General features: G+C 64.7%; 2 protein-coding genes across 3 annotated transcripts in view; both read right to left on the bottom strand.

Moving 5' to 3' along the window:
- MAN2B2 (mannosidase alpha class 2B member 2) overlaps positions 1–1,199 on the bottom strand; it is a 9,715-nt gene extending 8,516 nt beyond the window's left edge. The window contains exon 1 of the mRNA XM_060188471.1: positions 1,181–1,199. Coding sequence (XP_060044454.1) covers positions 1,181–1,199 — 19 coding nt within the window. The remainder of the gene's footprint in view (positions 1–1,180) is intronic.
- Positions 1,200–7,410: 6,211 nt separating this feature from the next.
- CPZ (carboxypeptidase Z) lies at positions 7,411–24,726 on the bottom strand. 2 transcript variants are annotated; one of them, XM_060188543.1, is made up of 11 exons: positions 24,585–24,726; positions 23,335–23,367; positions 21,692–22,063; positions 20,634–20,846; positions 18,963–19,159; positions 18,097–18,258; positions 17,722–17,880; positions 13,720–13,855; positions 9,361–9,500; positions 7,895–7,994; positions 7,411–7,738 (listed from the first exon to the last, which is right to left on the bottom strand). In XM_060188543.1, the coding sequence occupies exons 1-11, from the start codon at positions 24,718–24,720 to the stop codon at positions 7,449–7,451; spliced, it is 1,938 nt and encodes a 645-aa protein (XP_060044526.1). In that variant the 5' UTR covers positions 24,721–24,726; the 3' UTR covers positions 7,411–7,448. The 2 variants fall into 2 exon arrangements, with proteins under 2 accessions (XP_060044526.1, XP_060044527.1); XM_060188544.1 differs by lacking the exon at positions 23,335–23,367 and having other exon boundaries at positions 24,585–24,710.
- Between the last annotated feature and the right edge of the window lie 1,399 nt (positions 24,727–26,125).

Genomic DNA, 26,125 nt, shown 5'->3' with positions numbered 1-26,125 from the left:
GATTCCTGGCTCCCTGGGGAGGCACAAACTCGCCTGTAAAATGACTTCCAATCCACTGCTCCCGGGGCCTTTGTTTTCATTTTGTTGGATCAGACAGAGGAAAACTGAGAGGGGAGGGGAGACAGAGAGGGGAGAGACAGACACCTGCAGCCCTGCTTCACAGCTCGTGAAGCGTCCCCCCTGCAGGTGAGGAGCCGGGGGTTTGAACCTGGGTCCTTGTGCCTAGTACTGTGCGCACTTAAATGGGTGCACCACTGTCTGGCCTGAACACTTCCCTCTTATAAGCTGCTCTCGTGTGGTGCCCGGGGGGGGGGGGGGAGGCTCGAACCCTGGACCTAGACAGCATGGGAGCGCATGTGCCCCAGCGGCTGAGCCAATGGGCCAGGGCTCCCGAGACTCGGGGAGAAGGACCCCCCACCACAGGAAGGGTGGGGCTGGGGAGCCACTGGGAACAGGGGCTGACGGCCTCACCCTCGTGCATCTGGGAAGCCAGTCCAGAAATAAGATAAGGCAGGAGGGGATGGGATGAATGGGACAGGAGGGGACAGGAAAGGACAAGACAGGACAGGAGGGGACAGGACAGGAGGGGACAGGACAGGAGGGGACAGGACAGGAGGGGACAGGACAGGACGGGACAGGACAGGAGGGGACAGGACAGGACAGGACAAGAGGGGATGGGACAGGACAGGACAGGAGGAGACAGGACAGGATGAAATGGAAGGTCCCACCACATAGGAGTGGTGTCATGGTGTCTTCCTCGTTCTGTCTCTCTCCCGGGACTGGGAAGAGTCTGCCAGGAGAGGAAGCAGGCAGACGCCAGCACAGCAGCCACAGCAGCAAACCCCAAAGCCAGTACTGAGAGGTGTTTGCTGAGTCGCTGACTGACTATAAGACAGCAACCCGCCTTTGGGCCTGGGACTGGGCTGAGCGTGCCTGCTGGGTCCGGCTGTGGGAGACCAGCCTCTCGCCTCTCGCGGGGCCTCACAGACAGGCGTCTACAAAACCACGGGCCGAGGAGGAGAGCTCTAGGGGGTCCACCTCACCCCTGCCCGGCCCCCCACCCGCCCGGCCTCCCCGTGACACTGATTGGCTCAGACAGCAGGAGCCCTGCTGAGCGACCCCCAGCCGTGACCCCCCCACACACACCTGAGGGCCGACCTGTGACCTGTGACCTGCTCACCTGTCGGATTAGCACTCATGCTTGGGCTGCCCGCTGCCCCGGAGGCCCCCACTCCTCTCTGAGCCCCCACCTGGCTCCTGTCACCTGCTGAGCCCCACACAGCCGGCCTGCCCAGAAGGACCCACATCCTAGAGCTTCAAGGCCCCAGCCTTGACTCATCGCCAGGACAGAGCCCCCTCAGCTCACCCCATCCACCTGAACCAGGACCCACGAGGAAGCAGAGGCTCACCCTGGGGCCTGCCTGGAGGAGGTGGTGCCCGCCGGGGCCGCAGAGACCGGCGGGGACCCAGGGACCCCTTCTAGCGGATGCCCCACCTCGCCCCGGACTGGATGAGCTCGGCCTCTGGCACCTATGAGAGGCCCAGCAGCACCCTGCCAGTGGACCCAGGGTGGGGTCCTCAGGGAAAGGGGGCAGGGGTGGGGCAGGGGTGGGGCAGGGTGGGGCAGGGGGCAGGACCAGAGGCGGCCCTGACATCTGGCGCAGCTGCTGGGACAGGCTCAGAGCTGTAAGGAACAGGCTGTAAGGCCACAGGCAGAGCGAGCTGGTGGGCACCCGTGGATGGGTGGCCGGTCCGGGTGCTGTGCCCTGGGTGCCCCTCCCCCGGACACAGGAAAATGAGGCCAACAGCCGTGCCCGAGCACCTCTGGCCGCGCGTCCTTGTCCGTGAGGGCCGTGAGCGTGGCGCGGGCCGGGGCCTCGGAGATTAGATTTGTGTGTGAAAATGGAAGGGAAAAAACGACCATCATAAAATCACTGCGAAGCGCTTTATGGTCTGTGCTCAGTCCCCGGCTTGTGACCCCGGGCGAGGGGGGGGGGGGCGGGAGGCTGCCAGGAGGGGGGCCGGCCCCCAGGGGAGGCGGGAGCAAGTCCAGGTCAGACCTTCCCACTGCGAGAAGCTTGTCGACTCCCTGGGGCCAGGCTGCCGGGGTGGGGGACGAGTGACAGTGCGGGTGACAGGACGGACGGACTCCCAGGAGACCACCCCTCTGAGGGGACGGGGGCAGCGGGGGGAGGGTGCCTTTGGGGTGACGGCTCTGCGACTTGTGGGGTGGGGTGGGATGGGGTGGTGAGCGGTGCACACACCTGTGTGAAGATTCAGCCCTAAAACCTTGAGAGTCACGGCCCGATCGGCAGCTCACCTGGGCAGTGGCCTGCGTTGCCGTGTGTGACCAGGTCCAAGCCCAGCCCCCACCGCATTGAAGGAGATCTCGGAGCTGCGATCTCTCTCTCTAATGAAACTCAAACTTACCACAAGGCTCATCTGTTTGAACACACTCATGACCAGATGCAAGGACCCGGGTTCGAGTCCCCAGTCCCCACCCGCAGGGGAGAAGCTTGATGGGCTGTGAAGCAGGTCTGCAGGTCTCTCTCTCTCTCTGCCTCTCTCTCTCTCTCTCTCTTTCTTTCTCTCTCTCTTTTTTAACCAGAGCACTGCTCAGCTCTGGCTTATGGTGGTGCGGGGGGGGGGGGGGGGGGATTGGCCTCAGGCCTGAGAGTCTGTTTGCATAACCGTTATGCTATCTACCCCTGCCCTCTCTCTTTTTTCTTTATTATCTTTATTTACTGAATAGAGACAGCCGAAAATCAAGAGGGAAGGGGGGATGGAGACAGAGACAGAGAGATGTCTGGCAAAGCTTCCCCCCCCGCAGGTGGGGAGCGGGGGCTTGAACTGTGTGCTGTGATGTGTGCACTCAGCCAGAGCGTCACCGCCCGGCTCCCTCTCTCTGCCTCTCCGTCTCCCCACCCCCCTCTCTATTTCTCTCTTTCCTGGTAAATAAAAGAGAGAGAGAGAGAGGAAGGTTGGAAGAGGAGGAGCAGGAAGGGAAGGAGATAAACCACAGCAAGAAGCTTCCCGCAGTGCGGCAGGGGCTGGGCTCGAACCCTGGTCTTCCACAAGGCAGAGCGCTGCGCCGCCCAGCTGAACTCCCACTGCAGGACCCCACAGAGCTCGCCGCCGGCGTCTCCACACTCACAGCGTGTCAGTCCGGGGACATCTGGGGTGAGGGGCTGGCGCCACGGACCCCAAGATGCCCCCCAATGCCGCCCGTGCCCGGCCGAGGTCACCGCCCGCGGCCCCGGCCCTCCCCGCTCTCGCGACGTCTATTTACGTGTGGTGTCGATAGGCTTTATAGATCCTGTTCACGCTTTCCAGGAAGCCTCTCTTCGCTGCAGTGTTCCTGCTCTAAGGTTAAATGAAGTCATCCTTCCCCTGTACATTTTTTTATTTTTTTATTTTTAATGAGAACGCTCCAGAGAGAGAAAGCCCAGGGCCCTGCTGAGCCCTGGCTGCTGGTGGTGCTGGGGATGGAACCGGGGGCCTCAGAGCCTCAGGCGGGAGAGTGTGTGTGCAGACCTACTACTACTATTGCTGTTGTTATTACTGTGCAGGGGAAGCTGTGTGCAGACCTACTACTATTACCGCTGTTGTTGTTACTGTGCAGGAGAGGCTGTGTGCAGAACCTACTACTATTACCGCTGTTGTTATTACTGTGCAGGAGAGGCTGTGTGCAGACCTACTACTATTATTGCTGTTGTTGTTACTGTGCAGGAGAGGCTGTGTGCAGAACCTACTACTATTATTGCTGTTGTTATTACTGTGCAGGAGAGGCTGTGTGCAGAACCTACTACTATTATTGCTGTTGTTATTACTGTGCAGGAGAGGCTGTGTGCAGAACCTACTACTATTACTGTTGTTGTTATTACTGTGCAGGAGAGGCTGTGTGCAGACCTACTACTATTATTGCTGTTGTTATTACTGTGCAGCAGAGGCTGTGTGCAGAACCCCTGAGCTGTGTCCCCTGCCCCAAAACCTTTTATTTCATTTATTTATTTTCCATGAGAACGGTCCAGAGAGAGGAATGACCTCATCCCTTTGAAAGGGGCGTTTAACCTCTTCTTTCTCTGTTCTCGCCTTTTCCTTCTTAAAGCTGTCGCTTCTCGTTCTGCGAGGAGCGGGTTCCCCTGCGAGTGTCTCCGCGACTGTTTCTGGCGTTCATCCTTCCTCTCTGCCGTCTCCACCTCTCCCTCTAGGGCGGCTCCCTCCTCTCTGTCCTCGGTCCCCAAGGGCCAGGACAACCCTGCCCACAGACCTGCTGAGCAGCAGGGACCCCGTCCTTCCAGCCCCTGTGCCTGGGACGGGGCGGCACCCACAGAGACCACAGGGCGGCACCCACAGAGACCACAGGGCGGCACCCACAGAGACCACAGGGCGGCACCCACAGAGACACGGGGCGGCACCCACAGAGACACGGGGCGGCACCCACAGAGACCACAGCCCTGTCTGCTGTCCGCAGTGTCCCGGGTGCTGCCATGTGAGGCTGGGTTTGAACCCAGGGCCTCCTTACAGATTTATTTCCCGGTTTTCCTGTTATGTTTTTAAAAGAGAAATTCCAGGGAGTCCGGTGGTAGAGTGCAGGTGGCGCAAAGCGCAGGGACCAGCATGAGGATCCCGGTTCGAGCCCCGGGCTCCCCACCTGCAGGGGAGTCGCATCACAGGCAGTGAAGCAGGTCTGCAGGTGTCTGTCTTTCTCTCCCCCTCTCTGTCTTCCCCTCCTCTCTCCATTTCTCTCTGTCCTGTCCAACAACAACAACATCAATAACAACTACAACAACAAACAACAAGGGCAACAAAAGGGAATAAAGTTTTAAAAAGATAAATTCCAGGGAGCCGGACGGTGACTCACTTGAGTGTGCGACCTTCCCACGTACAAGGACACGGGTTCAAGCTTCCAGTCCCCATGTGTGTAAGTGCTGACGGCGTCTCTCTCTGCCTCCCTCTCCCCTCTCAATGTGTCTATCTCCACCGAGAGAGCGAGAGCGAGTGAGGAAGGGCAGAGGAACTGGGGAGACAGCAGGGTATTTATAAGACCCTCCTGCCTGAGGCTCCGAGGTCGAGTCCAGTCCCAGCAGCACCATCAGCCGGAGCTGAGCGGGGCTCCGGGGAAAACAGAACCAGGAGACAAGGGCCGGGGCTGTGGACCTGTCCTCCTTCACCAAGCCCCAGCAAGGACCCTCGTGGCAATAAAAAATAACAATAACCAGGGGCCGGGCGGTGGCGCACCTGGTTGAGCGCATGTCACCACATGCAAGGGCCCGGGTTCGAACCCTCCTGCTCCCCACCGGCAGGGGGGAGGCTTCACGAGCGGTGGAGCAGGGCTGCAGGTGTCTCTGTCTCTCTCCCTCCCTGTCTCTCCACCTTTCTCACCCTCTCTCTGAGTCCCACTAAAGAAAAGAGGAGAAGAGAGAAAATACTGAATAACTGCATGAATTCTCTGGATGTGGAGCTGAGCCTGCGTCTCTTTCCTGCTGGGGAAGAGGTCCTGGGGGTCTCCCGGGAGGCCGGGCAGCAGGGGAGCGGCTTGGGGTCCCGGGGGGCACCCTGCCGGCCGCTGCCCTGGGTGGGCTTGGGAGGGGAGAGTGCGGCCCCGGGAGGGCAGAGACCGACCGTGGGGGACCCCTGGGTGCTCCCCAGGTGTGACGGAGCCGTGGCCGTGAGCCCCTCAGGTGGGGTGGCGTGGGACCGGCTCTGCCACGTGGCTCCCGGCTGATGTGCCCGCCTGCCCTGGGTGGGGGTCCCCACGGGACCCCGTTTCCGCCACCTCCCCGGGCCCCCGCTGTCCTGGGGGTGGGGGCACCGTCCCGTCCTGTGGCCTCCGGCCCCCCTCTTGCCACCGCAGCCCCTCCCTGCTGCACCCTCACCTGGAGTCTCGCTTTCACCCAGACGCCTGGGCTGTGCTCTGCCAAGGTCGCCCTCCACCCTGGGTGCTGACTGGTCCCCGTGCTGGGGGTGCCCTCTCCTGAGTGCCCGTGGCTCCCCCCGCCCGCCCTCCTCGTCTGCAGGGACCCCGCTCGCCCTCCCGCCAGGTCCCCCGGGTCTGCCCCCAGGACCCCTCCCACAGCTGAGACGCCCACACCAGTGACCCTGTGCCCCGGCCAACCCCAGAGATGGGGGCTGCTTCTCACTCCAGCCCCCATGTGAAGAGGACACAGGTGACCTCAGGGGACACAGGTGACCTCAGGGACACAGGTGACCACAGGAGACGGGGTGACCACAGGGGACAGGTGACCTCAGGGGACAGGTGACCTCAGGGACACAGATGACCACAGGAGACAGGGGTGACCTCAGGGACACAGGTGACCTCAGGGGACAGGGGTAACCTCAGGGGACAGGGGTGACCTCAGGGGACAGGTGACCTCAGGGGAAATGGGTGACCTCAGGGGACACAGGTGACCTCAGGGGAAATGGGTGACCTCAGGGGACACAGGTGACCTCAGGGACACAGGTGACCTCATGGGACAGGGGTGACCTCAGGAGACGGGTGATCTCAGGGGACACGGGTGACCACAGGGGACAGGGGTGACCTCAGGGACACAGGTGACCTCAGGGGAAACAGGGTGACCTCAGGGGACAGGGGTGACCTCAGGGGAAACAGGGTAACCTCAGGGGACAGGGGTGACCTCAGGGGACAGGGGTGACCTCAGGAGACAGGGGTGACCTCAGGGGACAGGGGTGACCTCAGGGACACAGGTGACATCAGGGGACAGGGGTGACCTCAGGGGAAACAGGGTGACCTCAGGGGACAGGTGACCTCAGGGGTGACCTCAGGGACACAGGTGACCTCAGGGGAAAGGGGTGATCTCAGGGGACAGGGGTGACCACAGGGGACAGGGGTGACCTCAGGGGAAACAGGGTGACCTCAGGGGACAGGGGTGACCTCAGGAGACAGGGGTGACTTCAGGGGACAGGGGTGACCACAGGGGACAGGGGTGACCTCAGGGACACAGGTGACCTCAGGGACACGGGTGACCTCAGGGGACAGGGGTGACCTCAGGGGACAGGAGTGACCTCAGGGGACAGGTGACCTCAGGGACACAGGTGACCTCAGGGGACACAGGTGAACTCAGGGACACAGGTGATCTCAGGGGACACAGGTGACCTCAGGGACACAGGTGACCTCAGGGGACACAGGTGACCTCAGGGACACAGGTGACCTCAGGGGACACAGGTGACCTCAGGGACACAGGTGACCTCAGGGGACACAGGTGACCTCAGGGACACAGGTGGCCTCAGGGGACACAGGTGAACTCAGGGGACACAGGTGACCTCAGGGACACAGGTGACCTCAGGGGACACAGGTGACCTCAGGGACACAGGTGGCCTCAGGGGACACAGGTGAACTCAGGGGACACAGGTGACCTCAGGGACACAGGTGACCTCAGGGGACACAGGTGACCTCAGGGACGGGCGAGCGTCTTTAATGACAGCTGTTAGGGAAGCAGCCATCGGGGCTGGTGGCCGCCCAGAGCTGCAAAGTACCTCCACCACCAGGGCTTGGCCCCACCCTCCGGGCCCCGGGACCTCTGATCTTGGGCGTCCCCGGGTGGCCCCCGCCCGCCCCCCCACGCCCCCCGCGGCTGCAGCACGAAGTCCACGCGGCCGGCCGTGCGCATGCGGGCCGGGATAGTCACCTTCTTGACCACGCGGGAGTAGCCGGGGGCCTGGGCCATGACGATGTGCGAGCCAGGGGGCAGCAGGCGCCAGTAGTCACCGCCGGGCGCTGTGGGCGGGGGAGACGCTCAGGGCCACCTCCTCCCTGAAGCCCTCCACAGGTCCTGTCCCCCTGCATCCTGGGGTGACGCTCGTGGGGACCCCGAGGGTGGCTCCTCCCTGGCAGGACGCAGGCCCACACCCCCCGGAGCCGGGGGAAGCTCACCCGTGGTGACGTCGTGGCGGATGCCCTTGACCAGGATGCGGGCGTCCTTCACCGGCTTCCCGGACGGGTCCACCACCATGCCCTTGATGCCGCGGTGTGCCTGGGGGCGTGCCAGGCAGGATGGGCTCCAGAACCCCAGGCCCTGACCCCGCACCACATTCAGGGGGCGCTGCCCCCACCTGCAGAGTGCCCCCTGCCGCAGGCCCGCTGAGCCCGGACAGTGGGGGTGCGCTGCCCACTGAGCCACCGCCCACACCCTCCTCCTCCCCTCCTCCCCATCCTGTGCAGTCCATTCGTTCTTTTTGGAGGCTGGGGCCTGGCTGACTTTCTCTTCCCTGCCGAGGGAGAAACAGCAGAGCACTGGAGCTTCCTCTGGTGTCATGGCTCCCCCGTGTGGCGCCAGGGCTCAAAGCCCTGCAGACAGCAGACACCCTGCCCCGTGTCCCCCCGCCCCGTGTCCCCCGCCCCGTGTCCCCCGCCCCGTGTCCCCCGCCCCGTGTCCCCCCGCCCCGTGTCCCCCGCCCCGTGTCCCCCGGCCCTCGCCGCGGTTCTGCCTGCAGAGTGGGCGAAGGTCTGGCTCAGCTGCCCTCCCGCCAGGCGGGTCCCGGCACAGGTGACAGAGGGGGGTCGTCCCTTCCTCCTCCCAGGACAGCCCCGTCCCTTCGCCCTCACTCCTCCCCCAGGAAGCCCTCATGGTGACCCATCCATTGGAGCCTCGTCCTGAGCCCAGAGGGCCAGCAGGGACATGGGGACAGTCCCAGGGGCTGCGGTGGTTGGCCTGGTTCTCATTTATTTATTTTTAAATTGCGACCAGGGTTGCCAGCACCGCAAAGCCACTGCTTTTCCTCTCTCCCTACTTTTCCTTAGACAGGACAGAGAGGCTGAGAGGGGAAGGGACACAGAGGGAGAGAGACACCTGCAGCCCTGCTCCTCCCCCCGTGAAGCTGCCCCCACACCGCAGGTGGGGATCGGGGCTCGAAGCCAGGTCCTCACGCCTGGTGATGTGTGTGCTCAACCAGGTGTGCCCCTGCCCAGCCCGGGCTGCGCTGCTCCGGCCACCCTGTGCGCCCCTCGCCCGCCCAGCCCCCTGCCAGCCTTGGATCTCTGAAGATCCCCGCGGCCCAGCGCCACCCACAGCCCCGCCCCCAGCTCAGGCCCCGCCCCCCGCTAAAGCTCCGCCCCACCCACGGGTACCGCCCCCAGATCAGGCCCCGCCCCCGCCAAAACTCCGCCTCACCCACGGGTCCCGCCCCTAATTCAGGGCCCCGCCCCATTTATGGGTCCCGCCCCCAGCACAGGGCCCCGCCCTATCCACGGGTACCGCCTCCAGATCAGGCCCCGCCCCACCCAGAGGTGCCGCCCCCAGCTCAGGGCCCCGCCCCATCCATGGGTCCCGCCCCCAGCTCTGCCCCTCCCTTCATGGGTCCCGCCCCCAAATCAGGCCACGCCCCACAGGCCCCACCCACCGCCTCCAGGAAGCTGAGCAGCGGCTCTTTGTTCTGCAACCACAGCGGGTACAGCGCCTCCTCAGGCGGGAACTTGACACAGCCCAGCTCCACCGTCACCTCGAAGCAGTTGCTGTGCAGGTAGTTGAAGTCTGACATGCCTGCAACGGGGGGACTCAGCACAGCCTGCAGGGGGACTCAGCACAGTCTGCAGGGGACTCAGCACTGTCTGCAGGGGACTCAGCACAGCCTACAGGGGGGACTCAGCACAGTCTGCAGGGGACCCAGCACAGCCTGCAGGGGACTCAGCACAGCCTGCAGGGGGGACTCAGCACAGTCTGCAGGAGACTCAGCACAGTCTGCAGGGGACTCAGCACAGCCTGCAGGGGACTCAGCACAGCCTGCAGGGGACTCAGCACAGCCTGCAGGGGGGACTCAGCACAGTCTGCAGGGGACTCAGCACAGCCTGCAGGGGGGACTCAGCACAGTCTGCAGGGGACTCAGCACTGTCTGCAGGGGACTCAGCACAGCCTGCAGGGGGGACTCAGCACAGTCTGCAGGAGACTCAGCACAGTCTGCAGGGGACTCAGCACAGCCTGCAGGGGACTCAGCACAGCCTGCAGGGGACTCAGCACAGCCTGCAGGGGACTCAGCACAGCCTGCAGGGGGGACTCAGCACAGCCTGCTGGGGACTCAGCACAGCCTGCAGGGGGACTCAGCACAGTCTGCAGGGGACTCAGCACAGCCTGCAGGGGACTCAGCACAGCCGGCAGGGGGGGACTCAGCACAGCCTGCAGGGGGGACTCAGCACAGCCTGCAGGGGACTCAGCACAGCCTGCAGGGGACTCAGCACAGCCTGCAGGGGGGGACTCAGCACAGCCTGCAGGGGGGACTCAGCACAGCCTGCAGGGGGGACTCAGCGCAGCCTGTAGGGGGCTCAGCACATTCTGCAGGGGGGACTCAGCACAGTCTGCAGGGGACTCAGCACAGCCTGCAGGGGACTCAGCACAGCCTGCAGGGGACTCAGCACAGCCTGCAGGGGGGACTCAGCACAGCCTGCAGGGGACTCAGCACAGCCTGCAGGGGACTCAGCACAGCCTGCAGGGGGGACTCAGCACAATCTGCAGGAGACTCAGCACAGCCTGCAGGAGACTCAGCACAGTCTGCAGGGGACTCAGCACAGCCTGCAGGGGACTCAGCACAGTCTGCAGGGGACTCAGCACAGCCTGCAGGAGACTCAGCACAGCCTGCAGGGGGGACTCAGCACAGCCTGCAGGGGGGACTCAGCACAGCCTGCAGGGGGCTCAGCACATTCTGCAGGGGGGACTCAGCACAGTCTGCAGGGGACTCAGCACAGCCTGCAGGGGGCTCAGCACAGTCTGCAGGGGACTCAGCACAGTCTGCAGGGGACTCAGCACAGCCTGCAGGGGACTCAGCACAGCCTGCAGGGGACTCAGCACAGCCTGCAGGGAACTCAGCACAGCCTGCAGGGGGGACTCAGCACAGCCTGCAGGGGGGACTCAGCACAGCCTGCAGGGGGACTCAGCACAGCCTGCAGGGGACTCTGCACAGCCTGCAGGGGACTCAACACAGTCTGCAGGGGACCCAGCACAGCCTGCAGGGGGGGACTCAACACAGTCTGCAGGGGACCCAGCACAGCCTGCAGGGGGACTCAGCACAGTCTGCAGGGGACTCAGCACAGTCTGCAGGGGACTCAGCACAGCCTGCAGGGGGGGACTCAGCACAGCCTGCAGGGGGGACTCAGCACAGCCTGCAGGGGACTCAGCACAGCCTGCAGGGGACTCAGCACAGCCTGCAGGGGGGGACTCAGCACAGCCTGCAGGGGGGACTCAGCACAGCCTGCAGGGGGGACTCAGCACAGCCTGCAGGGGGCTCAGCACATTCTGCAGGGGGGACTCAGCACAGTCTGCAGGGGACTCAGCACAGCCTGCAGGGGGCTCAGCACAGTCTGCAGGGGACTCAGCACAGTCTGCAGGGGACTCAGCACAGCCTGCAGGGGGGACTCAGCACAGCCTGCAGGGGACTCAGCACAGCCTGCAGGGGACTCAGCACAGCCTGCAGGGGGGACTCAGCACAGTCTGCAGGAGACTCAGCACAGCCTGCAGGAGACTCAGCACAGTCTGCAGGGGACTCAGCACAGCCTGCAGGGGACTCAGCACAGCCTGCAGGGGACTCAGCACAGCCTGCAGGGGGGACTCAGCACAGCCTGCAGGGGACTCTGCACAGCCTGCAGGGGACTCAGCACAGCCTGCAGGGGACTCAGCACAGCCTACAGGGGGGACACAGCACAGCCTGCAGGGGGGGACTCAGCACAGCCTGCAGGGGACTCAGCACAGTCTTCAGGGGACTCAGCACAGTCTGCAGGGGACTCAGCACAGTCTGCAGGGGGGACTCAGCACAGCCTGCAGGAGACTCAGCACAGTCTGCAGGGGACTCAGCACAGCCTGCAGGGGACTCAGCACAGCCTGCAGGGGACTCAGCACAGCCTGCAGGGGGGACTCAGCACAGCCTGCAGGGGACTCTGCACAGCCTGCAGGGGACTCAGCACAGCCTGCAGGGGACTCAGCACAGCCTACAGGGGGGACACAGCACAGCCTGCAGGGGGGGACTCAGCACAGCCTGCAGGGGACTCAGCACAGTCTTCAGGGGACTCAGCACAGCCTGCAGGGGACTCAGCACAGCCTGCAGGGGGGACTCAGCACATTCTGCAGGGGGGACTCAGCACAGTCTGCAGGGAATTCAGCACAGTCTGCAGGGGACTCCGCACAGCCTGCAGGGGTGACTCAGCACAGCCTGCAGGGGACTCAGCACAGCCTGCAGGGGACTCAGCACAGTCTGCAGGGGGGACTCAGCACAGTCTGCAGGGGACTCAGCACAGCCTGCAGGGGACTCAGCACAGCCTACAGAGGGGACACAGCACAGCCTGCAGGGGGGGACTCAGCACAGCCTGCAGGGGACTCAGCACAGTCTTCAGGGGACTCAGCACAGCCTGCAGGAGACTCAGCACAGTCTGCAGGGGACTCAGCACAGCCTGCAGGGAATTCAGCACAGTCTGCAGGGGACTCCGCACAGCCTTCAGGGGGGACTCAGCACAGCCTGCAGGGGGGACTCAGCACAGCCTGCAGGGGGCTCAGCACATTCTGCAGGGGACTCAGCACTGTCTGCAGGGGACTCAGCACAGCCTGCAGGGGACTCAGCACAGTCTGCAGGGGACTCAGCACAGCCTGCAGGGGGCTCAGCACAGTCTGCAGGGGACTCAGCACAGTCTTCAGGGGACTCAGCACAGCCTGCAGGGGACTCAGCACAGCCTGCAGGGGACTCAGCACAGCCTGCAGGGGGGACTCAGCACAGTCTGCAGGAGACTCAGCACGGCCTGCAGGAGACTCAGCACAGTCTGCAGGGGACTCAGCACAGCCTGCAGGGGGGACTCAGCACAGCCTGCAGGGGGGACTCAGCACAGCCTGCAGGGGACTCTGCACAGCCTGCAGGGGACTCAGCACAGCCTGCAGGGGACTCAGCACAGCCTGCAGGGGACTCAACACAGTCTGCAGGGGACTCAGCACAGCCTGCAGGGGGGTCTCAGCACAGCCTGCAGGGGGGACTCAGCACAGCCTGCAGGGGACTCTGCACAGCCTGCAGGGGACTCAGCACAGCCTGCAGGGGACTCAGCACAGCCTACAGAGGGGACACAGCACAGCCTGCAGGGGGGGACTCAGCACAGCCTGCAGGGGACTCAGCACAGTCTTCAGGGGACTCAGCACAGTCTGCAGGGGACTCAGCACAGTCTGCAGCGGGGACTCAGCACAGTCTGCAGGGGACTCAGCACAGCCTGCAGGGGGGACTCAGCACAGCCTGCAGGGGGCTCAGCACATTCTGCAGGGGGGACTCAGCACAGTCTGCAGGGGACTCAGCACAGTCTGCAGGGGGGACTCAGCACAGCCTGCAGGGGGCTCAGCACATTCTGCAGGGGGGACTCAGCACAGTCTGCAGGGGACTCAGCACAGCCTGCAGGGGGCTCAGCACAGTCTGCAGGGGACTCAGCATAGTCTGCAGGGGACTCAGCACAGCCTGCAGGGGACTCAGCACAGCCTGCAGGGGGGTCTCAGCACAGCCTGCAGGGGACTCAGCACAGTCTGCAGGGGACTCAGCACAGCCTGCAGGGGACTCAGCACAGTCTCCAGGGGACTCAGCACAGCCTGCAGGGGACTCAGCACAGCCTGCAGGGGACTCAGCACAGTCTGCAGGAGACTCAGCACACCGTGCAGAGGACTCAGCACAGCCTGCAGGGGGGACTCAGCACAGTCTGCACTTGCAGGATTTGTACACCCACACGCCCACCCACATGCGACTCCCCCGCACCTCCGGTGAAGCTGTACCAGTCGGCCCCGTTGATGACACTGCCCCTGCTGAGGAAGCTGCCCCCACACCTGTGCTCCGAGCGCTCCATCATGGCGGGGTGCACATCCGCGTAGGCCCGGGCCAGGAGCTTGAACATCTGGGGACATGGGGGCAGGACGGGAGGAACACAGGCCTCGGGGCTGGGGGCTCAGGGGGACACAGGCAGGGGGCTGGGGGCTCAGGGAGACACAGGGAGGAGCTGGGGGCTCAGGGGGACATAGGCAGGTGGCTGGGGGCTCAGGGGGACATAGGCAGGAGGCTGGGGGCTCATGGGAGACACAGGCAGGGGGCTTGGGGCTCAGGGACACAGGCAGGTGGCTGGTTGCTCTGGAGGGACACAGCCAGGGGGCTGGGGGCTCAGGGGGGGACATAGACAGGGGTCTGGGGACTCAGGGGGACACAGGCAGGGGCTGGGGGCTCAGGGGGACACAGGCAGGGGGCTGGGGGCTCGGGGGGACACAGGCAGGGGGCTGGGGGCTCAGAGGGGACATAGACAGGGGGCTGGGGACTCAGGGGGACACAGGCAGGGGGCTGGGGGCTCAGGGGGACACAGGCAGGGGGCTGGGGGCTCAGGGGGACACAGGCAGGGGCTTGGGGCTCAGGGGCACACAGGCAGGGGGCTATGGGCTGAGGGGGACACCGGCAGGGGGCTGGGGGCTCAGGGGGATACAGGCAGGGGGCTGGCGGCTCAAGGGGACACAGGCAGGGGGCTGGAGGCTCAGGGGGACACAGTCAGGGGGCTGGGGGCTCAGGGGGGACATAGACAGGGGGCTGGGGACTCAGGGGGACACAGGCAGGGGCCTGGGGGCTCAGGGGGACACAGGCAGGGGGCTGGGGGCTCAGGGGGACATAGGCAGGGGGCTGGAGGCTCAGGGGGACACAGGCAGGGTGCTGGGGGCTCAGGGGGGACATAAGCAGGGGGCTGGCGGCTCAGGGGGACACAGGCAGGGGGCTGGCAGCTCAGGGGGACACAGGCAGGGGGCTGGGGGCTCAGGGGGACACAGGCAGGGGCTGGGGGCTCAGGGGGACACAGGCAGGGGGCTGTGGGCTCAGGGGGACACAGGCAGGGGGCTGGGGGCTCAGGGGGACACAGGCAGGGGGCTGGGGGCTCAGGGGGGACATAGGCAGGGTGCTGGGGGCTCATGGGGGACACAGGCAGGGGGCTGGGGGCTCAGGGGGGACACAGGCAGGGGGCTGGGGGCTCAGGGGGGACACAGGCAGGGGGCTGGGGGCTCAGGGGGGACACAGGCAGGGGGCTGGGGGCTCAGGGGGGACACAGGCAGGGGGCTGGGGGCTCAGGGGGACACAGGCAGGGGGCTAGGGGTTCAGGGGGACACAGGCAGGGGACTTGGGGCTCAGGGGGACACAGGCAGTTGGCTGGGGGCTCAGGGGGGACACAGGCAGGGGGCTTGGGGCTGAGGGGGGACACAGGCAGGGGGCTGGGGGCTCAGTGGGACACAGGCAGGGGTTGGGGGCTCAGGGGGACAGAGGCAGGGTGCTGGGGGCTCATGGGGGACACAGGCAGAGGGGCTGGGGGCTCAGGGGGGACATAGGCAGGGGGCTGGGGGCTCAGGGACACAGGCAGGGGCCTTGGGGCTCAGGGGGACACAGGTAAGGGGCTAGGGGCTCAGGGGGACACAGGCAGGGGGCCGAGGACTCATGGGGGACACAGGCAGGTGGCTGTGGGCTCAGGGGGGACATAGGCAGGGGGCTGGGGGCTCAGGGGGACACAGGTAAGGGGCTGGGGGCTCAGGAGGACACAGGCAGGGGGCTGGTGGCTCAGGGTGGACACAGGTAAGGAGCTGTGGGCTCATGGGGGACACAGGCAGGGGGCTGTTGGCTCAGGAGGACACAGGCAGGGGGCTGGTGGCTCAGGGGGGACACAGGTAAGGAGCCTTGGGCTCTTGGGGGACACAGGCAGGGGGCTGGTGGCTCAGGGGTGACATAGGCAGGGGGCTGGGGGCTCAGGGGGACACAGGCAGGGGGCTGGGCGCTCAGGGGACACAGGCAGGGGGCTGGAGTGCTGGGTTGGACACTGGAAGAGGATTCAGGTGGGACACTGGTGGAGGCTGGGGGCTCAGGGTGACACATGTGGGGGCCTGTGGGGCTCGGGGGCACACAGGTAGAGGCTGGGGTTTCACGGGGACACGTGTGGGGGGCTGGGGGCTCAGGGTGGACACAGGTAGAGGCTGGGCGGCTCAGGGGGACACAGGTGGTGGGCTGGGGCTGAGTGGGACACAAGGGGGTTTAGGGGTGACATGGCAGGTGACACAGCAGTGGCTCTCTGGAAGTGCGGACATGGCCGTAGAGGTTCAGAGGGGACACGGCCGCAGGGCTTGCAGGCTGGGGGCTGGTGGCTGGGGTCCTCCTGTGGATTGTGGCACCCCGGCATTGGACAGTCCAAGAGGGTGGCCAGCCTGTGCGCGGCCCCTGGGGACACATGGCCGTGTGGAGGCTCTGGCAGCTGGGGTGGTAACAGGCGGCGCCCAAGGTGCTCCTGACCCTCAGAGCGAGCGAGGGCTGGGGGGCTCCCGGGCCAACCCCACACCTGCCGCAGATGAGAGCCCCTCGGCCGCCAAGGACCCTACAGGACTGCCCCTCTGTGGGCGCAGGGCTCTGGGGCACCAGACTCCCGGGGAGACCCACCGGGGACCTCACACCCTGACAGCTGGAACAGGAGGGACAGAGGGAGGCATGTGTGAGTGAGCGATGAGTGCACAAGTGAGTGAGCGAGTGAATCAGTGGATGAATGAACAAGTGAATGAATGAATGGGTGAAAAAATGAATGGATGGATGGATGGATGGATGGATGACAGGGTGAACAAAAGAATGAATGAATAAAGAAATGCATGTTTGAGTGGATGAATGAGTAAACAACGAGTTAATGAGTGACTGAGTAAATTAATGGGCGGATGAAAGAATGAATGAGTGAGTGAATGAGTGAAGAAGTGAATGAGTGAGTGAATGAGTGAAGAAGTGAATGTTTGAGTGGATGAATGAGTAAAAAATGGAATTACAGTTCGAGCCCCCGGCTCCCCACCTGCAGGGGAGTCACTTCCCAGGCGGTGAAGCAGGTCTGCAGGTGTCTGTCTTTCTCTCCCCCGCCTGTCTTCCCCTCCTCTCTCCATTTCTCTCTGTCCTATCCAACAACAATGATGAAATCAATAAAAAACAATAATAACTACAACAACAATAAAAAACAAGGGCAACAAAAGGGAAAATAAATATATTTTTAAATTTTTTAAATGGAATTAATGAGTGAGCAAGTGAATGAATGAGTGGATAAAAGAATGAATGGATGAATGAGTAAAGAAGTAAATGAGTGAGTGCATCAGTGAATAAGTAAACAAGTGAATGAGTAAACAAGTGAATGTTTGAGTGGATGAATGAGTCAAAAAAGGAATAAATGAGTGAGTGAATGAGTGAGAGTGAGTGGATGGATGGATGATTGAGTGAACAAATGAATGAGTGAAGAAGTGAACGTTTCAGTGTATGAATGAGTGAAAAAATGAATGAGGGAATGAGCGAATAAATGAGCGAGGGGATGAGTGGCTGAGGTCTGCAGGACTCAGACCTGCGCCTCCCCCCAGGCCAGCTCTGGAGTCTGGGGGTGGGGTGGGTGGGGGTGGGCTGAGAGTGTGGCCAGGGCTCTGCCTCAGACAGTGGGTGGGCTCGCCCCATGGGCTCCAGTATTGGGGGCCAGGGTCACCCGGCTGCTGCGAGTGGTTAGCCGGGGGCCAGAGGCCAGCTCCCCTCCCCAGCCCTGGCCGCCCCTTCAGGCCGGCAGCCTCCCCTGGGCGCCTCAGCGCTGCCCTCTGCTGCCAGCCCCCCACCCACACGCATGGGGACCCTGGGGCGGCTGGCAGGGTCCCCAGGCGCCCCCAGTAGGGACGGTGGTGTGCGTGCTGAGGGCAGAGGGCACCCCTGGCTTTCCTGGAGGAAGCCCCCGGCGGGTCCCCTCACCTTCTCGTCAGGGGTTGGGGAGAAAGCCCTCTCCTCCCCCGGGTGCTGGGAGAAGTCGAAGGGGTAGGACACCACCAGGTCGCCCCCGTGCAGGCTAGCAGACAGCAGGAAGGGGACTGAGTCCAGCCACTTCATGACGGCCCTGGTCTCGGGGGCCACCTGCGGGGAGGGTCCAGGACAGGTGCCCCAGGACGGCCATCAGCGCTGTGGACACCCCCCCCCCGGGAGTCCCCAGGCAGCCGGGTGAGCCCTGTCCTGCTGCAGGAGGTCCCCACAGGACCGCCCGCGCGCAGTGGACACAGGCCCCGGCCTCCCTGCTGCAGCCGGCACCCAGCCCCACCTGCCCCCCGCACTCCTGGGGGGGCTGAGCCCCACCTGGCCCGCCCAGTAGTCCTGGGGGATGGGAATATGGTCGCTGCTCCGGCCCCCCGCCCCCACCAGGCGGTAGTACTCCGAAGTGAGATCCGGGAAGTTGCGGTTCAGGTCCAGGCTCTGTGCGTTCTGCCGGCCGCTGGTCCAGCTGTTGTAGCCGGGGCCCTGGAAGCACGGGGCACCCTCACGCGTGAGCACAGCCCCGGCCTCCCCGGGGGCAGCGGGGGGCTGGGCACTGGGGCGGGACCTTCACCCACTGCCACCAGCCTAGGGTCCCTATATCTGTAGCCACCCGGCTCCAGGCCACCCCAGTTCCAGAACAGCCCCCTGGACCCCACCCTGGCCTTCTGCAGGTCCCCCAATACCCACCCCAGGCCCCTTCAGGCCCCCCAATATCCCACCCCAGGCCCCTGCAGGCCCCCCAGGATCCCACCCTAGGCCCCTGCAGGCCCCCCAATATCCCACCCCAGGCCCCTGCAGGCCCCCCCGGATCCCACCCCAGGCCCCTGCAGGCCCCCCCGGATCCCACCCCAGGCCCCTGCAGGCCCCCAATATCCCACCCCAGGCCCCTGCAGGCCCCCCAGGATCCCATCCCAGGCCCCTGCAGGCCCCCCAGGATCCCATCCCAGGCCCCTGCAGGCCCCCAATATCCCACCCCAGGCCCCTGCAGGCCCCCCAATATCCCACCCAGGCCCCTGCAGGCCCCCAATATCCCACCCCAGGCCCCTGTAGGCCCCCCAGGATCCCACCCCAGGCCCCTGCAGGCCCCCCAATATCCCACCCCAGGCCCTGCAGGCCCCCCAGGATCCCACCCCAGGCCACTGCAGGCCCACCCCTCCTGTCCCTGCGCCCCCCACCCACCCACCCACCTCGGCCGCGGCCACCTCGTAGCCGTCGGGGTTGAGGGAGGGCAGCAGGTGCAGCCGTGTGGAGTTGAGCAGCCTGCCCACCCGCCGGCTGCCCAGCAGGTGCTGGGAACACAGGAACTGGGCCAGCAAGAGCAGCAGCTCCCGGCCTGCGACCTCGTTGCCATGCATGTTGCCCACCAGCTTCACCTCGGGCTCCACTGCGGGGACACGAGGGGCCAGCCCGGGGTCAGCCTGAGGGTAACCAGGGGTCAGCCTAGGGTCAGCCCAGGGTCAGGCTGGGGTCAGCCCATGGTCAGCCTGGAGTCAGCTGGGGGGTCATCCTAGGGTCACCCTGGGAGGTCAGCCTAGGGGTCATCTTGGGGTTAGCCCAGGGGTCATCCTGGGGTCAATGCAGACGTCATCTGCGTGGCTGTGTGATGGCAGAAAGGCAGCCTGGGGCTGGTGGGGGAGGTGGGAATGGAGGGAGGGGTTGAAGGTGGATGGGTGATGGGTGCGTAGATAGATGGGGGAGGGGAGGGATAATGGATGGATGGAGAGATGATGAATGAATGATGGGTGATGGATGGATGGATGGATGGATGGATGGATGGATGGATGGATAGATGGTGAATGGATGGTGGAAGGATGGTGGGTGGATGGATGGAGATGGATGGATGGTGGATGGTGGATAGATGAATGGATGGGTGATGGATGGATGGTGGATGGATGGTGGATGGATGGATGGATGGATGGTGGATGGATGGATGGTGGATGGATGGATGGGTGGATGGATGGATGATGGATGGATGGTGGATGGATGGATGGTGGATGATGGATGGATGATGGATGGATGGTGGATGGATGGTGGGTGGATGGTGGATGGATGGATGGATGGATGGATGGATGGATAGATGGTGGATGGATGGTGGAAGGATGGATGATGGATGGATGGATGGATGGATGGTGGATGGATGGATGGTGGATGATGGATGGATGGTGGATGGATGGTGGATGGATGGATGGATGGATGGATGGATGGTGGATGGATGGATGGATGGTGGATGATGGATGGATGGTGGATGGATGGTGGGTGGATGGTGGATGTATGGTGGATGGATGGATGGTGGATGGATTGTGGGTGGATGGTGGATGTATGGATGGTGGATGATGGATGGATGGTGAATGGATGGTGGATGTATGGATGGTGGATGGATGGTGGGTGGATGGTGGGTGGATGGTGGATGTATGGATGGTGGATGATGGATGGATGGTGGATGAGTAGACAAGATGAAAGGATGGTTGGGACAGAAGGATATAAATGGATGGATAACGGGTGAATGAAGGGTGACTGGATGATGGATGGATGGCTAAGGGATGATGGATGGAGGGACGGAGGATGGGTGAATATACAGACAGACGGACGGACAGATGGTAGAAGTACAGATGGTAACGGGCCTGGATGGGTGCTTGGAGCACAGAGGGTCTGGGGCCCCCACCTTGGGGCAGAGCCTCCTGAGCCCAGGGACCCCCAGAAACCCCCGAGTCCGCAGAGAAGCAGAAGGGGCCCCAGGCTCCCGCACCCCTTCCCAGATGTGCTCTGTCCACCTCCCGGGGACTCGGGGGGTCACCGTGGGCGTGGCCGGCTTCCCCAGAGCCCCCGCGGTCACCGGGCCCCCAGGGGGCAGGACTCACTCAGCTCGTGCTGGCCTGGCCGGTCCGAGAACTCGATGACGAGAAGGTCCCGGCCGTGGAAGCTGCGGCCGATGCTGTAGGTCCTGGCCACCTGGGGACAGCGGGCGGCCGTGCGTCTCAGCAGCCTGACCATCTGCGCGTGTGAGTGGTGCGCGAAGTGGAGGAAGGTGGGGGGCAGGCCGGAGGGGGGGGGCTCGTCCTCCTCCAGGTCTCCTGGGGACAGGCAAGGCGGGTCAGCTGGCAGCCCAGGCCCAGCCCCGCTGCCCCACAGCCCCCAGAACCCCAGTGTCCACAGAGCCCCACGTGGGCCTCCAGTGTCACCCAAGACCCCCAGTGTCCCCAGAGCCACCCCAGCTTCTCAGTGTCCTCCTAGCCCCCAATATCCAACAGACCCCACAAGGCCCCCAGTGACCCCCAGGTGCCCAATACCCTCTATCGCCCACAGACCCCAGTGACCCCAGCACCCCAGTGGCCCCAAAGACACACAGACCCTCCAACCTCCCAGTGTCCCCCAGCTTCCCAGGCCCCCCAGTGACCCCCAGACACCTAGTGTCCCCGAACCCCCAATGTCCCCCAAGACCCCCGCCCCCAGCTCCATCTCCCCCGGTCCCCAGGCCCCCAAGACCCCACACCCCAGCCCCATCTCCACCAGCCACCAGTGTCCCCCAAGACCCCCGCCCCCAGCCCCATCTCCCCCAGGCCCCCAGTGTCCCCCATACCCCCGCCCCCAGCGCCATATTCCCCAGCCCCCAGGCCCCCAGTGTCCCCCAAGACCCCAGCCCCCAGCCCCATCTCCCCCGGTCCCCAGGTCCCCAAGACCCCCGCACCCCAGCCCCACCTCCCCCAGGCCCCCAGTGTCCCCCAAACCCCCGCCCCCAGCGCCATCTCCCCCAGCCCCCAGTGTCCCTCAAGACCCCCACCCTCAGCCCCATCTCCCCCACCCCCCAGCCCCCAGTGTCCCTCAAGACCCCAGACCGCAGCCCCATCTCCCCTGGCCCCCAGTGTCCCCCAAGGCCCTCGGCCCCCCAGCCCCATGTCCCCCGGCCCCCAGGCCTCACCCCGCAGCCTTTCCAGGGGGTCAAAGCAGCCCTCAGCAGCGGCCGCGAAGTGGTCGCCGCAGTCCAGGAAGTAGGGCCAGGCCATGCCGATGGCGTCCAGGGCCGGCCGGCAGGTGGCACGCAGGGCCTGGCACACGTGGCGACAGGGCCGGAGCCTGCGGCCGGCCTCGCAGGGGGGCGCCAGCACCGCACAGCCCAGCAGCCTCAGGTCCGGGTCGCACTGGCCCCCCAGCAGCTGCGGCAGCACCCCCAGGAGCACGTACTCCACGCTGTCCTCCAGGGCCCGGCGGGAGCGGTGGCCGAGCGGTGTGGGGAAGGCCGTCTGGCCGTAGGGCGCGTCCGCACACGTCTGCAGCCGCAGGTCCTCGCATGCTGCTGGGGTGGCGCGGCGGTCAGTGCCGGGCCGGTACTGGTCGGCAGTGGTCACAGCCGGTCAGCACAATAGTCAGTGCCGGTCAGTGCTGGTCAGAGCCGGTCAGAGCCGGTCAGAGCTGGTCAGAGCTGGTCAGAGCCGGTCAGACATGGTCAGAGCTGGTCAGACATGGTCAGAGCCAGTCAGAGCTGGTCAGAGCTGGTCAGAGCCAGTCAGAGCCAGTCAGAGCTGTTCAGACATGGTCAGAGCTGGTCAGAGCTGGTCAGAGCCGGTCAGAGCCAGTCAGAGCTGGTCAGAGCCGGTCAGACATGGTCAGAGCCGGTCAGAGCTGGTCAGAGCCGGTCAGAGCAGGTAAGACATGGTCAGAGCCGGTCAGAGCCGGTCAGAGCAGGTAAGACATGGTCAGATCCGGTCAGACATGGTCAGAGCTGGTCAGAGCCGGTCAGATCTGGTCAAAGGGTCAGAGCTGGTCAGTGCCAGTCAGTGCTCGTCAGAGTTGGTCAGTACCAAGCAGCACCAGTCAGTAGCAGTCAGAGCTGGTCAAGGCCAGTCAGGGCCCGTCAGCACAATGGTGAGTGCCAGCCAACACCAGTCAGTGCCGGTCACAGTAGGTCAGTAACAGTCAGTACGGGTCAGGGCCCGTCAGCACAATGGTCAGTATAAGTCAAAGCAGGGTCAGCGCTGGTTAATGCCAGTCAGCACAGGTCAGAGCTGGTCAGCGTCAGTCACAGCTGGTCAGAGCCAGTCAGTGCTGGTTAGACTGGTCAGGGCCAGAGGATCAGATCTGGTCAGTGCTGGTCAGCACCAGTCAGAGCCGGTCAGAGCTAGTCAGAGCTGGTCAGCGTCATCAGGGACACCCAGACACTGCTGGAACCCCCCAGGGAGAAGCAGGGCTGGGGGGCAGGCTCTCGCTGCAGGGTGGGACCCCCCACCCCTCCCTGAGCCCCCCAACCCGACCAGGGCACCCCGTGGTCTTCCTCCAGGATGAGTGGCCAGGAGGGAGGGCAGCAGCGGGAGCAGGTGAAGGGGACTGTGGCACCAGCACCCACCCCCAGCCCCCTCTGCAGGAGACGGGGTCTCGGGGAGATGGACCCCCCCCCCAACAGCCTGCTGGTCAGAGTGGACCAGCCCCCTCGCGCCCCAGGGGAGACCCCACTCCCGCCCCCACGGCCCTCTGGGGGATGGGAAGGGGCCTGGCAGGCCGGCCCCCTCACCCCGGGGCGGGGGTGGTGTGAGCCCAGCGACCAGGCAGGAAGTCGGGGTACCCTACCGCTGTCTGCAGCCGGCGGCCTCTGGCATCCACCTGGAAGGAGACGGCTGTGAGGGCGCGTGCGGCGCACAGGGGCCATGACCACCCTGGCCAGTGGGGTCAGCACGTCCCAGCCGGAGCCCCCAGGAGAGGGGGCCGCGGGGGGGGGGGGACAGAGGGGCCTCACAGGTAGGGATGGGAACCGGGGGCCTGGGGACGGAAGCTGCCTCAGAGCCCGGCGTCGTGGGTGCAGGCCTGACCTCCGCGGGGCGGGGACCAGGTGGAGAGGGGTCCCCCGGCTCCAGGCCCCTCAGAGGACACACGGGTACAGCCCTGGCCGCGGTTGCCGGAGGAACACTGGGAGCCTCACTGGTGTCTCCTGTTGGCTTCGCCTCCCCAGCCCTCCCAGCGAGGAAAGGGCAGCCTTTGTCCGGCCCTGATCGCTGGTCACGGAGGGCTTCCCGGAGGAGAGGGCCAGGGTGCCTGCCAGGTTCATGATTCTAGGCATGTTTTCAGATCCAGAGGGGTTCATCTGTGATGTCAGGCGATTCCATCTGGGCCCCCGTGCAGCTCCACACGGGCACAGGCCTACGCCGCACACACATGTGCACATGCATGTGATCGCACCATGCACCCACACCCGCGGACATCACACGCATGCAGAGGGTCCTCGGCACACGCGTGAACACACGCACATCTGTCTACACCCTGAGCACACGCCCTGCAGCAGGCGTTTGTGTGCGTGCTCCTGACACACGTGCAAGGCTGTGCACTCGTCCGCACACGCGTGTCCTCTGTATGTGCCGTGTTCTGTGAGTCGCGTGCGCACGGGTGCCTGCACCCACCCACACGCTGCCTGCCTGAGCCCTGCAGGGGCTGGGGGCACCCTGCGCCGCGGCCTCCTAGCACCAAGGGGGGCGTTTCTGGCAGCCGCTGAGGGTCAGCCGGCGAGACTGAGGCCCCAGCACCCAGCACCTCTGAGATGGGTCCTCATGAGGGAGGGGAGTCGAGTGAGGGGCCCCCCAGACTGCATCCCTGAAGCTCCCGGCCCCTGGCCCCGCCCCCACGCCCACCTGCCGGCTCACCGAGCACCCAGCACCCAGCAGCCCTGGGTGCCCCGTGGTGATGGGGTCCCCTCCTCAGGCCCAGGGGCACTGTGGGGGGTCGTTCCGGGGTCTGGGTGCCGGGGGTCGTTTGGGGGGTGAGGGGCCCTGGGGGTGGGGTCCTGGAGTCAGGCTGTTGGCCGGGGTCTCTGTCGCCGGTGCTCTTACCCACGGGGTCCTGGCCCGGCTCGCACCCAGGGCTGGTGGCTGCGGCCAGGAGCATCAGCAGCAGCAGCGGCGACGGGGGCGGCATGGTGGGCTCTGTGATGTGGCACTGGGCAGCCCGTCCCCCCCCCCCAGCCATCCGGCGCGTCGGGTTACAGCGGGCGCCCCGCCTCCAGGACGCCCCACCCCGGGCCGGCCCCAGCGGCTCCCCCAGCTCCCTCAGCCCCCCGCGGCGCCCCGGGACAGGCAGCATCTGGGGCAGGGATTCTGTGCCCCCTCCCCAGCTGGCTGTGAGCCAGGCACCCTGCTCAGGGTCGGGTCCCCGAAGGGAGGGAGAGAGTCCCAGATGTGGGGGGCCTGAGGGGTGTTGGGGGCTACCATGGGCCACTCCACGGGGACCCTGTGCAGGCTGGCAGGTGACAGTCGCAGCCGCAGCTGGGAGCTGGGGGGGCGACCCTGGGGGGACCTCTCCCCTTCTCCCACCTGCAGCAGCTGGGATGCATGAGCACTCTGGGGGGGGCTGACGCACCTGGGAGGGGGTCCCCATTCATTCTGCCCAGAGATCCCCCAATTCGGAGAGGGGTCATTGCTTATGGAGTCTCCTCAAACACAGGTATGATTCAGATGTTTTAGATTTGACAGAAATGTGTCACACAGGCCACACACGCCTGCACACACATGCACAGAGACATATGAACTCACACCTGCACACAGATGTGTGAGCTCACACATGCACACATGTGCATGCAGATGTGAGCTCATACCAGTACACACATGCACAGAGACACGTGAACTCATGCCTGCACACATGTGCACACGTGTGAGGTCATGCACACAGACATGTGAGCTCACACATGCACACAGATGTGAGTTCACACCTGCACGCACATGCACACAGAGACATTTGAGCTCACGCCTGCACACATATGTGTGAGTTCACGGCTGCACACACACATGCACACAGGGACATGGACCCACACATGCACATATATGTGAGCTCACACCTGCACACACATGCACACAGACGTGTGAGCTCACGCTGCACACACATGCACACAGACGTGTGAGCTCACACCTGCACATACATGCACACAGATGTGTGAGCTCATGCCTGCACACACATGCACACATATGTGAGTTCACACCTGCACACACACATGCACACAGGGACATGGACCCACACATGCACATACATGTGAGCTCACACATGCACAAAGACGTGTGAGCTCATGCTGCACACACATGCACACAGACATGTGAGCTCACGCTGCACACACATGCACACAGACGTGTGATCTCGCGCCTGTATGCAGACAGGCAGAGCCGGGCTGAGGGAAAAAGACACTGCCCCCTCTTTAGCCCCTTGACTCCAAGAGCCTGAGCCCGGGTTTCAGCAAGAAGAGGGGTGGGGAGCGAAGGGGCAGGATCCCAGCACGGCACCCCCAGGCCCCTGCAAAGCCCCCCAGCTGCCCCCCTGTGTCCACGTCCTGCGGCACCCAGGGAGGTCACCACCTGCAGAGGGGCACAGACTTGTGCTGAAGCCA

The sequence above is a fragment of the Erinaceus europaeus genome, chromosome 3, assembly GCF_950295315.1.
Source record: "Erinaceus europaeus chromosome 3, mEriEur2.1, whole genome shotgun sequence".
In the NCBI taxonomy this organism is placed as follows: Eukaryota; Metazoa; Chordata; class Mammalia; order Eulipotyphla; family Erinaceidae; genus Erinaceus; species Erinaceus europaeus.
This window is presented reverse-complemented; position numbering and strand designations above follow the sequence as displayed.

Bases quoted from the DNA above. Each gene is read 5' to 3' on its own strand.
- CPZ (XM_060188543.1), bottom strand. From the start codon at position 24,720: ATGGCTGGGGGGGGGGGACGGGCTGCCCAGTGCCACATCACAGAGCCC. The intron at 23,368-24,584 runs GTAAGAGCACCG...GTCTCCTTCCAG, and splicing joins GCCGGGCCAGGACCCCGTGG to GTGGATGCCAGAGGCCGCCG. The intron at 19,160-20,633 runs GTGAGTCCTGCC...GTGTCCCCGCAG, and splicing joins GCCAGGCCAGCACGAGCTGA to TGGAGCCCGAGGTGAAGCTG.